At 33.6% G+C, this 11,966-nt stretch overlaps 1 protein-coding gene across 1 annotated transcript; it reads right to left on the bottom strand.

The window, feature by feature from the left end:
- Positions 1-3,500: 3,500 nt before the first annotated feature.
- On the bottom strand, positions 3,501-7,227 carry LOC104226659 (IRK-interacting protein). Its single transcript, XM_009778689.2, has 2 exons — positions 6,881-7,227; positions 3,501-5,191 (listed from the first exon to the last, which is right to left on the bottom strand). Exons 1-2 carry the CDS (start codon positions 7,160-7,162, stop codon positions 3,638-3,640), a joined length of 1,836 nt encoding a protein of 611 aa, XP_009776991.1. The 5' UTR covers positions 7,163-7,227; the 3' UTR covers positions 3,501-3,637.
- Between the last annotated feature and the right edge of the window lie 4,739 nt (positions 7,228-11,966).

Raw genomic sequence — 11,966 nt, 5'->3', positions numbered from 1 at the left:
GTTATTATTGTCATAAATTATGAGGTATATTCGATCACTTAGGGCATCCATTGAAAATACAATAGAGGTAATTAGCCTATGCCATGAGCCTTCTTCGTCGCCCTTTGATCCCATCTAGGTAAATCAATAGGCTTAAGATATCTATTTCTTCATGGCAAACTCAATTTTCTTAACTATGGAAATACGGAAGGCAAAGTCCTATTTTCACAAATTATAAGTAGGCTCGACCACTTAGACCGGCCTTAGGTAGGTAGCTTTCTGAAGTGCATCAGAGGCCATTCCTTCCAAGTAAGATTTTCTTGATCGCATATTGATCCCGTCAAACTAAGTCCATAGGCTCGAGATAATAGGGGGGAAAAGTAGCCAAATTTATAACTGATAATTGAAAAATAGTTAAAGTTTCAAAAGTAATTGAAATTTAGTCACTTTTTCATGTAAAGATAAAATCTGAATAAAAATACCCTTAAAATTTGGAAATATTCCAGCATAATATGCTGAAGTTTAAATTTTTTGCATATGAGCTTCCAACATAATATGCTGGAATTTCATAATGTGATGGAGTTCTAACATAATATGCGGGAAGATTATATGCAGGAGCTCCATAATCCCGCATATTATAATATGCTAGAAATTTATACGCATGAGCTCCATAATCTCGTATATTATGATGGAACTTTACATGTTTCAGCAAAACAGTGGTTATTTGTTAATGACTTTTAACGTTGGCTATTTTTCGATTACTAGTCCGAAAACTGGCTAGCCCTTGCTAGTTTCATGAAATAATATTGGGTGTAGCCTAGAAAGTTATAAACTTGAAATTTCTTTTAAAAGTTCTTATACCATATAGGAAACTATATTACCAAATATGTTCATAGTCTGCATATTATCAGTCATACTAATAGTATTTCTACAAAATATAGACAATTCATTAAATAAGGAATCATTGTAGTTGTAGGCTTCCTTATTTAGGGGCGCTAATATTGGGGAATTAAATATTCTTCCAGATATTTTACAACCACCTCACTCACGTATCAAACCACACCCCACGATTTTCTCTTCAATTACCCACGATTTTTTCTTCTAAAACTAGCGAAAATCTACACCATTAACAACCATTAAAAAGTTTTGAAGCTTTGAATTTAAATCTGGGTTTTCAGAAGACATTTGTTTGTTTGGATTGGATGTTGTTGCAAAGAATTGAGAATTCTCTCTACGTCTCTCTCTATCTCTCAATCCCAAATTTCAGTAATACAAAGCAAAGGAAAAAAGAGCAGCAATTCCACCATTGACAACCATTAAAAAGCATTAAAGCTTTGAATTCAAATTTGGGTTTTCAAAAATCATTATTTGTTTGGATTATGTGTTGTTGAAAATAATTGGGAATATGGTTTGGAGTTTTTATCTTAATTTTGGGGGTTTTGGTGAAGATTAGACTTGGTTTTGACTGAATTTCAGATTGAAACTTGAAGAGGAAGAAGAAGAAGAAGAAGAAGAAGAAGAAGAAGAAGAAGAAGAAGAAGAAGAAGAAGAAGAAGAAGAAGAAGAAGAAGAAGAAGAAGAAGAAGACATGACATACATTATATTGCAGAAATTGTAGAAAAATTGTAGACTGTTGTTTATTTATTTTTCTTTTATTCATTTACCTATTGTATGAAAGTTGAACAACATTGTATAAAAATTGTATGTAAGTGGTATTATACTGTAGTTGTATATAACTTAGTAGAAATAATGTACGAAAATTGTAGATAATTTGTAGATAAGTTGTATAATATATAATTAGTTGCATGAATTTTGTTTTTACTATGTATAAATCAGATACAAAATATACAAAAGACATATTGTATAAATTTGTATAAAATTTGTATGTAAGTTTCTGTTATTGTAGTTGTATTTAACTGGGTGGAAATAATGTGTAAAAGTTGTAGAAAATTATAGATAAGTTGTATTCCTCTATAACGGGAGATGTTGGCATATCAAGTAACTTTAGTGTTCCAGACGAACATGCATGAAAATAAAGATAAATTCTGTTGTGAACAGTTTGTAGAAATTTTGTAGATAATTTGTAGAAACATTGAAATTCGGTATTTTCATATTAATTTTTCAAATGGTATGTAGTTTTTTTGTAGAATAAACGTAGAAATTTTGTAGATATTGTGAAAATTCATACTGATATACGCCATAGATAAATGAATAAAAGAATACAATTTTATAGTAGTAAATTGTGCGTCCGCACCTCATGCTTAGTTCTGCAAAGTCAAGAAGACTTTTTGTGCATCCGCACTCAACTCACGTAACTTTACAAATCCACAAGCAACTAGAAAATTGGTCATGTGCCTCACTTTACTTTACAATCATCAAGCAACTAAATAAATGGTCATGTTCTTGGCTTTTGACTATAGCAACTTGATCAATAGATGAAGCACAACCTAATTTCAATTCCTCAATTATGTGTCCCCGAAAATAAGCCATTGTGAGTCTTATTTGACTCATTCCTCACATTCAACCTATTCTACAAATTCACGCCTCTTTAAATACAATACAACCATACTTTCTTGAATTTTAAAGGTATGTCAATATATATAACTTAAAAAAACATCTTCTCCTCTACACAAGTTAGCTCCAAAACAGACGAAGTGGAATAACAAGCTCCCATCAAAAATTTTAATACAAAAGCACAAAGCTCAAAAATAAATAAACAACCGAAAACATTTTTTCTACAATTTACTACAATTTCTGCAATATAATGTATGTCATGTCTTCTTCTTCTTCGAGTTTCTATCTGAAATTCAGCCAAAACCAAGTCTAATCTTCACCAAAACCCCTCAAAATTGAGATATAAACTCCAAACCATATTCTCAATTATTTGGAACGACACCCAATCCAAATAAATAATGATTTGTGAAAACTCAAATTCGAATTCAAAGCTTCAAAGCTTTTTAATGGCTGTCAATGGTGGAATTGCTGCTCTATTTTCCTTTCCTCTTATATTACTGAAATTTGGGATTGAGAGATAGAGAGAGACGTAGAGAGACTTCTCAATTCTTTGCAACAACAGCCAATCCAAACAAACAATGTCTTTTGAAACCCCAAATTCGAATTCAAAGCTTCAAAGCTTTTTAATGGTTGTCAATGGTAGAGGGGTTACAGATTTTCGCTGGTTTTAGAAGAGGAAATCGTGGGGATTTGGAGAGAGAAACTTGGGGGAGTGAGAATATACTGTTGAGTAAAATTAGGAGACTAATTAATACCATTAAAATCCTAAAATGGTACATAATTGGTAATTAGGTATATAGAAGGTAATTATATTAAAAATTAAGCATGAAGGGCAATATAGTTTACTATATGGCATAGGAATGTAAAAATTCCTTTAAAAACACATGAGGCCATAGAATCACAAGGTTCTAACTGAATAGCCCAGCCCAAAAGGTATACAATTTTTTGCAACTCTTTAGCCCAAAAGATATCACTTTCTGGCGCACTAACAGAATTTTCCTCCAAACTGAAGATAATTATTTGCTACATTTATTTTATGAAGTTTAGATCACAATATGGCAACTTGTTTATAGAACTCACTCAAAATAAATAATCAGCAAAGAAACCACTATTACAAGTTAGATTACTAAGGAAGAAAATCAATCTATGCTACATTTTTGTACCTGCATATTACCTTACACCTAAGTACTCTATCATGCACATAAAAACCAGGCATAACCATGACCTTGACCTTGCTAGGACCTTGTGATCTTTGCCTATCCGCGAAAACGTCTTCCATGTAATGCATATCAAAGGTTCTATTCTCTTCCACTCGTAGAATCCCGAGAGGAGGATTGAACGAAAACACCAACAAATGCAGCAACCAAATGCACTTAGCAGCAACAAAGAATGCTTGGAGGAGTTGTTCAGGCCATGGCCTTGTCCAATTAAGTGTTGTAATAATGCAACTCATCTTCTGATCACAGAACTTGCTGAAGTCTTCACTATAGTACTTTGTCCCCTTTCTTAAAACTTCATTCCAACTTAGGTTCCTCAACGCGACAAAGGATGAGAATTTAGCGTGGCGTTCTTGTTGAGGGTCTAAGTGCTTTGGTGAGCCATTCTTTTGAAATACACAGTTCTCGAAATCTTGGAAAAGTGATTGGTTTATGATGGATTCAATGTGGTATAGAACTGCCTTTGAGTACTTTGAGTTGAGAGATAGTTTGTAAGGTTGAAGCAAAAGGTTCAAGTTATCAGTTAACAAATTGTCTGTCTCTTCAATCTGTCCAATTAGAGTCTTGCAGAATTGCTTTACTGATAATCTTGATTCTGATACTATCTGTAAAAACCCTTCTAGCATTACCTCTTCACTAACCGTGATCATATTTTCTCCGTCCCCATCAATGGATTTCCCCATTTTAGAAAGATTTCTAAGCTGTGATGATACAGGGGATTCTTTTGCTTGAATTGCTTGCCTCAATGCCTTTTTGAGCTCTTCACAGTAAGTTTCTAAGTACTCTAACTTTTGCTTTAGGTCACCTAAAGAAGACTTCATTTCCGAGACTTCCATCAATGCTGCATCTTTGCTCTCATTCGCTTCCATGAGCTCTTTCTTCAACGTCTCGATAGAAACTGTTCCTACATCCTTAAAAACCTGAGAAACCTCCTCGGATTCTGTCCGATTTGGTGAACTTTCTATCTTGTTTTTCTTCTTTAGCTTAGGGAACAGCCATGACAAGTTCAACCCTTTACTCTTTGGCTGCGATGATTGAACAGAAACATGAGAATCTGATAATGGCACAACAACATTTGAGTTCTTCCCACTCTTACTAGATCCATCAGCCTCAGTACTAATTATTGCAGGCTTACACTTATTGCAAGATGAAACCGATTTTAAGTCCCCTAATGAGTTTCTCCTAGACTTGCTGTAATTATGAGTAATAGGAGAAGCTCTAAGCATAGTGATTTGATCAGTACACGAGCTTGTGACCGATTTCTGATCATCAGCCGGACAAACATGAGGTTCTAAGTTGATCAGACTGTTAGTAAATCCTTTCGTCAAGGACAAATTCGCCTTTCTGTAATCCGATATAGTGGCTTCATTATTACCATTTCCTACTCCTCCAAAGCCATATTCATCCCAAATTTCAGCATAGTTTGGATTGTGATCTAACTGTAGTTGTTTGTATCCTGGTAAAGGTTCATCTTCGTAGCTCTGCACAAAATGTTGAATCGAGATCATCAAAAATGGAGAAACAAAACTAAAGTCTTGATCATTTCTAAAGAAGCAACATTATGTGATTTCGTAATCACAGGCTCACAGCTAGTCTTGATCTATACAAGGAACAATATTTCACCTAGAACAAGTTAAAATAGAAGTCGGCTTACTTGTTTTCGAGCTTTATCACTATAACAGTAAGTCACAAACCTATTTTTTGTCACGCTAAAATAACTGAAGTTTACAACAACTCAATAAAATTCCACAAGTGGGTTCTGGAGAGGGTAGAGCCTACCCAGACCTTACCCCTACGACAAGGGAGTAGAGGGGTGGTTTCCGATAGACCCTCGGCTCAAGAAGAGGAAAGGAGACACTATATCAGTACCAGCAACAGAAACCATAAAAATAAAACAATATCGTGAGAACCAAAAAATAGATGAAAAGCAACAAAAACAACCTATAAATAAGGCCCGGTACTATGAAAAACTCACTATAGCATAAAATTTTACCTACTATGATAGTAAAGTCGAGGAACTACTTTTGTCACATTAACATAAAATTTATGTAAGTCGTATAACTACTTTTGTAACATTAACATAACTAAACTTTACTCACTGTAATAGTAAAGTCGCTAAAAGTTATAGGTTAGTAACTCTACTATTATACATTGTGGGATTATAAACCTTACAGTTAAAAGCTGTAATCTGCAATATATGAGAACTTAATGTACATTAAATTCAGGGATTAAAAATTATATTATCTTATTTCAAGTTTGACATTTAAGCCTTCATTTAGAAGCAATATCTGCATAAGGTTGTGTAAGCTTGAAGTTAAGAAAACGTATTCTAATTTAATATTTGGTCAAACACATATCCCATAGATCAGATAAGAATAGGTCTAACTTTAATAAACTTGAAAAGAAATGCAAAGAACAAATCCATAAGAAATTTTCTGAAGTTTTAATTAATGGACCAAGAATCCCAAAAAACTCAAAGACTCATTATTACCTTAATAAATTAATTTATAAAAAAAGAATTTTGTCATAAGCAGTTCAGTATATTTCTTTACCATAAGAATGATACGAAATTTCAAGAGAAATGGATCTATCTGATTTAAAATGATCACTTTGTTAATATCCATTTTATGTTTCTTAATCTCAAATACAATCTTCATGGACAAAGTTCAGAATAAAGGCTAATTTTCATACAACAACAACCACCGAGTGGATTCCCACGAGTAAGGTCTGGAGAGGGTAAAATGTACGCAGCCTTACCTCTACCTTGTAAGGCAGAGAGGTTATTTCGGATAGACACTCAGCAAAAACAGAAAATTCAACAAAACAAGAAAATAAATTCAAGCAAGAAACCCCTTTGAACCAAAGAAAAAACTCATGAAAATTTACTAAAAACTTAATTTCTATGTACTATAAAACAAGAATGAGCTAGCCATTAAAATACTTTATCATTGCCTTTATAATATATAGCAAAATTTTACCTTTAAAATTAACCCAGTATTTTGACACGAAACACAACTATATAGGTAAAAGATCGCTAGAATTTCAATAAACATTACATTCTGAACGAAAAAATCTAAAATTATTATGTGTTAATCTTTAAATCCTGAATCCGCCTCTAGCAAAATTCAATAAAAATAAAAAGACAAAGAAAAAGAAAAAAAGGGACTTACTGGTGTAAAAATAGGATAATCTTGAGCAGATAAATGATGTGAATGATGAGAAGCAGGAGAAACAGAAGAAGGAAATTTTGCAATAGTAGCTGATTTAGGACTATTCCCTTGTAAAAGAGCAGCATGTAAAGCTCTTAGCTCAATAGTTTTAGCAATGGCAGCTTGAATATCTTGTCTACTAACTCCATTTATATTATTGTTGTTGTAATTTCCTTTGCTGGTAACTTCATCTTCATCTTCTTGAAATATTTGTGTTGAAGAAACTGCACTTGCAGTTGCCATTAGTAAAGAGAGCACTAATGTTTATGTCTATCTACATTGAAATCTTGATTCTTTTTTTGTTGAGTATATAAAGGATAGAATATAGTACAATATCTAGTGGTAAGAATTTTTGAGGACAACCACGGACTCTACGCCGAAGCTAGTAATTTTCGCAAGGGTATTCAAATTTGAAATAAGTAAAAAAAAAATTCTTTAAAGAGTGTTCAATATGTATTATAAACCTCCAAAACGTAATATTTTAATTATACATACAGTGTAATTTTTCGACGAACTGACCACCCTTGTGACCATATGGCTTCGCCACTGGGTGCAGTGGACGAGACTATATTTTACCTTAACTAGAGGTCTCAATTTCGAATACTGGATATGAAAAAATCCTTAATAGAAAGTGTTTTCTCCTGAATGGGGCTTTAAGCATCATGAATTTAGATATAGTCGGACTCCAGTACAGATATCAGACACCAAATAAAAAAAATTGAAGGACCAAGAAAAGAGAGAGACAGAAGAGAACAAAGGGTGTTTTGTGTGTGTGTGGGGGGGGGGGGGTTATGGGGTGTGGTAATAAGAGGGTGGGTAGAGATTGGAAGATACCTAAAATCTAATATGAGAATTTTGTCTTGGTTCACAAATGTATTAATGAAAATATGAGTGCATGTGAAGCAAAGAGGGAGTGGAGAAGGATGTGACTTAAGAAAGGGAGAAAATAAGATGAGGGGCAAAATGGTCATTTGAAAATACTTTGAGGAATGGGTGAGAAAGAAGGTGAATATACCAAAAAGGATAGGATTTCTAACTTTTCTTTTTATGGGATGAATTGAACCATTAGAGGATTATTTTTACTCAAATGGTAGTTGTAACTCGAACCATGTATTTTGAATATATCGTTACATTATGTATATGCATTTTATTTTTATTTTTTATGTTAAATTAGCATGACGCTCTCTCTCTTTTCTCTATCGTTTAATTAGATCGAGAAATTTAAGTTCCAGACATCATATATCCCATGATCATATTAAGTGAGATTATGACCAAATACAATTGTATGTTACCTCGTTCAATTTTCTCATATTAGGATATAGATCCTTCTAAAATATTTTCATTATTTTGTTTCATCAAACGAATTCTATGGATTATGAGAAAAGGAAACTAAAGAGAGCAACTAGTAGAAAATAAAAGCAATCAAGAATTAAAGAAATATTTTTTTTCTCAAACTAATGAAACTTTAATGATGATAATAGTGGAGAATGATTGAAGTTGACCATTAAGCTATGATGGAAAGTTTTTTAACATAGAAACATTATAGAAAAACTAAACTTATAAATATAAAATCAAAAAATAATTAAGTCAATTAGAAATTGTACTCTTGTCCAAGAATATTTCCTAAGTTGGAGTCACGAGACAGAAAACCCCAGTTCCTTTGTCTTCTTCTTTTTCCATAGTGAATCTTAAAGAAACAACAAAATCGTTTCTTAATTTTATTTTAATTATCATCGGGGACCTTTTTAAAAAGTTAAAAACTTAATCAGATCCGATTTTCACAGTACTGTGCAAACCTTATTTTTTACTAATTTCTCATTCGATATTCATAAGCCGTATTAAGGTCCGACTAAATTCGTCGAAAAATTTCATATTAAAGAATAAAACGCTTCTTTAAAAGAAACTATACCCGAAATTCGAACCTAAAACTTCGAGTTAAGGATTGAAGAATACTTATCATTTCATGACAGAACATTATTGGTATACAAACCCTTCTTCATATTCATATATACCATACATACCTTGAAGTTCTTGAAATATAACATAGACAAGAGCAGATATGGAATAATACTAACAAATGGAATGTATAAATTTATATTTAATATTGATGGGGTCAATAATGCATTACAAATAAACCAAATGGAATTCCAGGTAGGAGTTTGGAATATTTTATATACCAGTCTAAGTACCCCATAAATACTTTTTTGGATAGAATATATATTCATACTTTATTGAAATTAACTTTCTTAAACCAACCACTCCGCCCCCAAAAAGTTGTGATTTTGTCAACCTCCACATGCTAAAAAGTTTTGATCTCCTTCTTTTTTGCTACAAATTGACTATGTTAACTGGGATTATTTGTGCCTTTTTAAAATATTGTGCAAGTTCCATGCAATAGATCCTTATGGTTCGACTTCTTTCCGTACCCCATATATAGCGGGAGCTTAGTGCACCGAACTGTCTTTTATGATCTCACAATATCATTGTATGCATCACTACTATATGATATGACATGTTATGAACTTTAGTATAAACTTTGGCTTAATACCTAAATTTATATCTGCTCCGTACTTACACAAATTCTATTTTCAAATTCACTAATAAACAAGTTGTATTGGGAAAAATTGACGTTACATATTAAAGTAGAATAAAGATGACGTGTCAAGATACGTAGACTAGTCAAAGAGTTACAGTTGACAAAGAGACACGAGTTGCAACAGATACGAGCAAAGGCAAAGGAAGAGGCACGGGCAGATATTCAAAGGACTTGGCACTCGTACCTATTTAAGTCATTTAGGTCCAGGAATCAAGGGGAATGAATCGGACAATATATGAGAGTACAAATATAGTATTTAATGAGCATTAAATACGGAATACGTTAGAGAATCTGTATTAAATACAATGATTGTGTAACGTACATTCAATGTCTTTAATTACTCATAATAGCCTTATTATGACAAAGGCAAAACGCATATCTCCCAACTAGCTATAAAAGGGAGATAACTGATCAATTGTAGGGACACGAAATACTATCTGAATATATTGATTTACCTGTTTTCCTTCTGATTATATTATTGCTAGCCAAATTACTTTCTTTCATATATTCTTTTGATTATCAGTAACCCGAGTTCTTCTAAATTAAAAGTTTTGACCGAAATCCCATTTTTTGGTTAAACAAATTGGTTCTGTTACCGGGAATCTGATAATCTATTCTCTTTTAGCTTAACTTCTCTTGTTGCATCAACCATGTTGAACAATAATGACAATATCCAAAGAAATCAAGGAAACCAACAACTTTTCTGTTACCGGGAATCTGATAATCTATTCTCTTTTAGCTTAACTTCTCTTGTTGCATCAACCATGTTGAACAATAATGACAATATCCAAAGAAATCAAGGAAACCAACAACTTCAGGAGATCCACAAGGTACTCACACCCCGGTCCCTTCTCCACGAAGCTCTCCTCGGTAGTCTCGTGAGGGCACTCCTGAGGGATCTCATACAAATGGAAACGCTCAATTTGAAAATGTTGAAGCTATCGATGAAGCTTTGCAAAAACTAATTGTTGCTCAGGTCAATAAAGTTCTTGAGGCTTTTGCTAGCTAGTTACATGTTGCACCAACCACACCCACTCCAAATAACAACACTTTGGAGAACCCTCGGTTCGGGCTTGTTAATTCAGGTAGTGGTGGAACCCTCAATGAATCACAGGAGGGAGAACCAAGTAACTAAGTCAATTCTAATTTAGAAAATTTAGTACTAACCTTGCAGAAACAGCTCAAGGAGCAAAGTGATAGAACAAATACTCGGGGTGTCGCCCATAATCAAAGGGGTAGATATGGATAAATATTCATAGCAACCATGGAAGCCAAGTGCTGCTCCCCTCCCAATTTCAAATAAATTCAAAATACCTGATATTCCAGAATATGATGGAATAACAGACCCACGAGACCATGTGACTGCATTCACAACAGGCGTAAAAGGCAACGATTTGACTAAGCATGAGATTGAATCAGTATTAGTCAAAAAATTCAGTGAAACACTCACCAAGGGAGCATTAACATGGTATTCTCTTTTACCCGAAAATTCTATAAATTCTTTTGTTGAGCTTGCAGACTCTTTCATCAAAGCACATTCGGGAGCTCAAAAAGTCGAAAAAAGAATGGAAGATATTTTCAAGATCAAGCAAGGGCTCAGAATTGCTTAGAGAGTTCGTAGACAGATTCCAACGTGAAAGAATGACATTACCACGTGTACCAGATAATTGGGCAGCTATAGCTTTCACAAGCAATTTGAATGAAAAAAGCTCAGAAGCTACAAAGCGACTCAAAGAAAGCCTTCGTGAATTCCCAGCTACAACGTGGAATGACGTTTTCAACAGGTATAGCACGAAGCTGAGGATAGAAGAAGATATTGTTCCACGACTTCAAAAAGAAGAAAAGGTAAGTTCGAGACGTGCGGAGACCGAAAAAAGATCCGGTAAAAACAGGTACGAGCTATACATGGGACCTGCGGGAAAAGACTCACGATCAAAGCAGGACAATCAAAGGTATGATCACAGATCAAGGAATAGAGAGTCAGGTTCTTCATCAATATTTAGAAACGATCGAAATACCTATGGTCACAAAATGATGATAGAAATTTGAAGGCGAGATTTGGCGGTTATAGTTTCAACGTGAGCACTTCCAAGCTCGTAGCTGTTTTGAGAAGCATGGGAGATAAGGTACGATGGCCAAAATAGATGAGATTGAATCCAAACAGGCACAACCCTGATCATTGGTGCGAGTTTCATAATGACCATGGGCATAATATTTATAAAAATAAACATCTTTATAAATACCAGAGTTTAATACTAGAGTTTCTCAAGAAAACTTCTTAATATTTATAAAAATAAACTTAAGACTAAGTACGTACTTAGTTGTAAAGCTACGAATTGTTTATACAAATTGCCCCATGTAAAGGTCTGGGGACTTGCGTTTCCAAAATAAACCCTCAAATGATACCAAGGGTTTGATCACAATTTTCCAAATAAAACAAAAACAAAGATA

This window comes from Nicotiana sylvestris, chromosome 11 (genome assembly GCF_000393655.2).
Source record: "Nicotiana sylvestris chromosome 11, ASM39365v2, whole genome shotgun sequence".
In the NCBI taxonomy this organism is placed as follows: domain Eukaryota; kingdom Viridiplantae; phylum Streptophyta; class Magnoliopsida; order Solanales; family Solanaceae; genus Nicotiana; species Nicotiana sylvestris.
Note: the sequence above shows the minus strand (reverse complement) of the source record. Positions and strands in the feature narration are given on the sequence as shown.

What these genes read in the sequence shown, in the direction of transcription:
- LOC104226659 (XM_009778689.2), bottom strand. Translation starts at nt 7,162, where the DNA reads ATGGCAACTGCAAGTGCAGTTTCTTCAACACAAATATTTCAAGAAGAT. An exon ending in ATTATCCTATTTTTACACCA is followed by an intron (nt 5,192 to 6,880) that starts GTAAGTCCCTTT and finishes CATTTTGTGCAG; the next exon opens with AGCTACGAAGATGAACCTTT.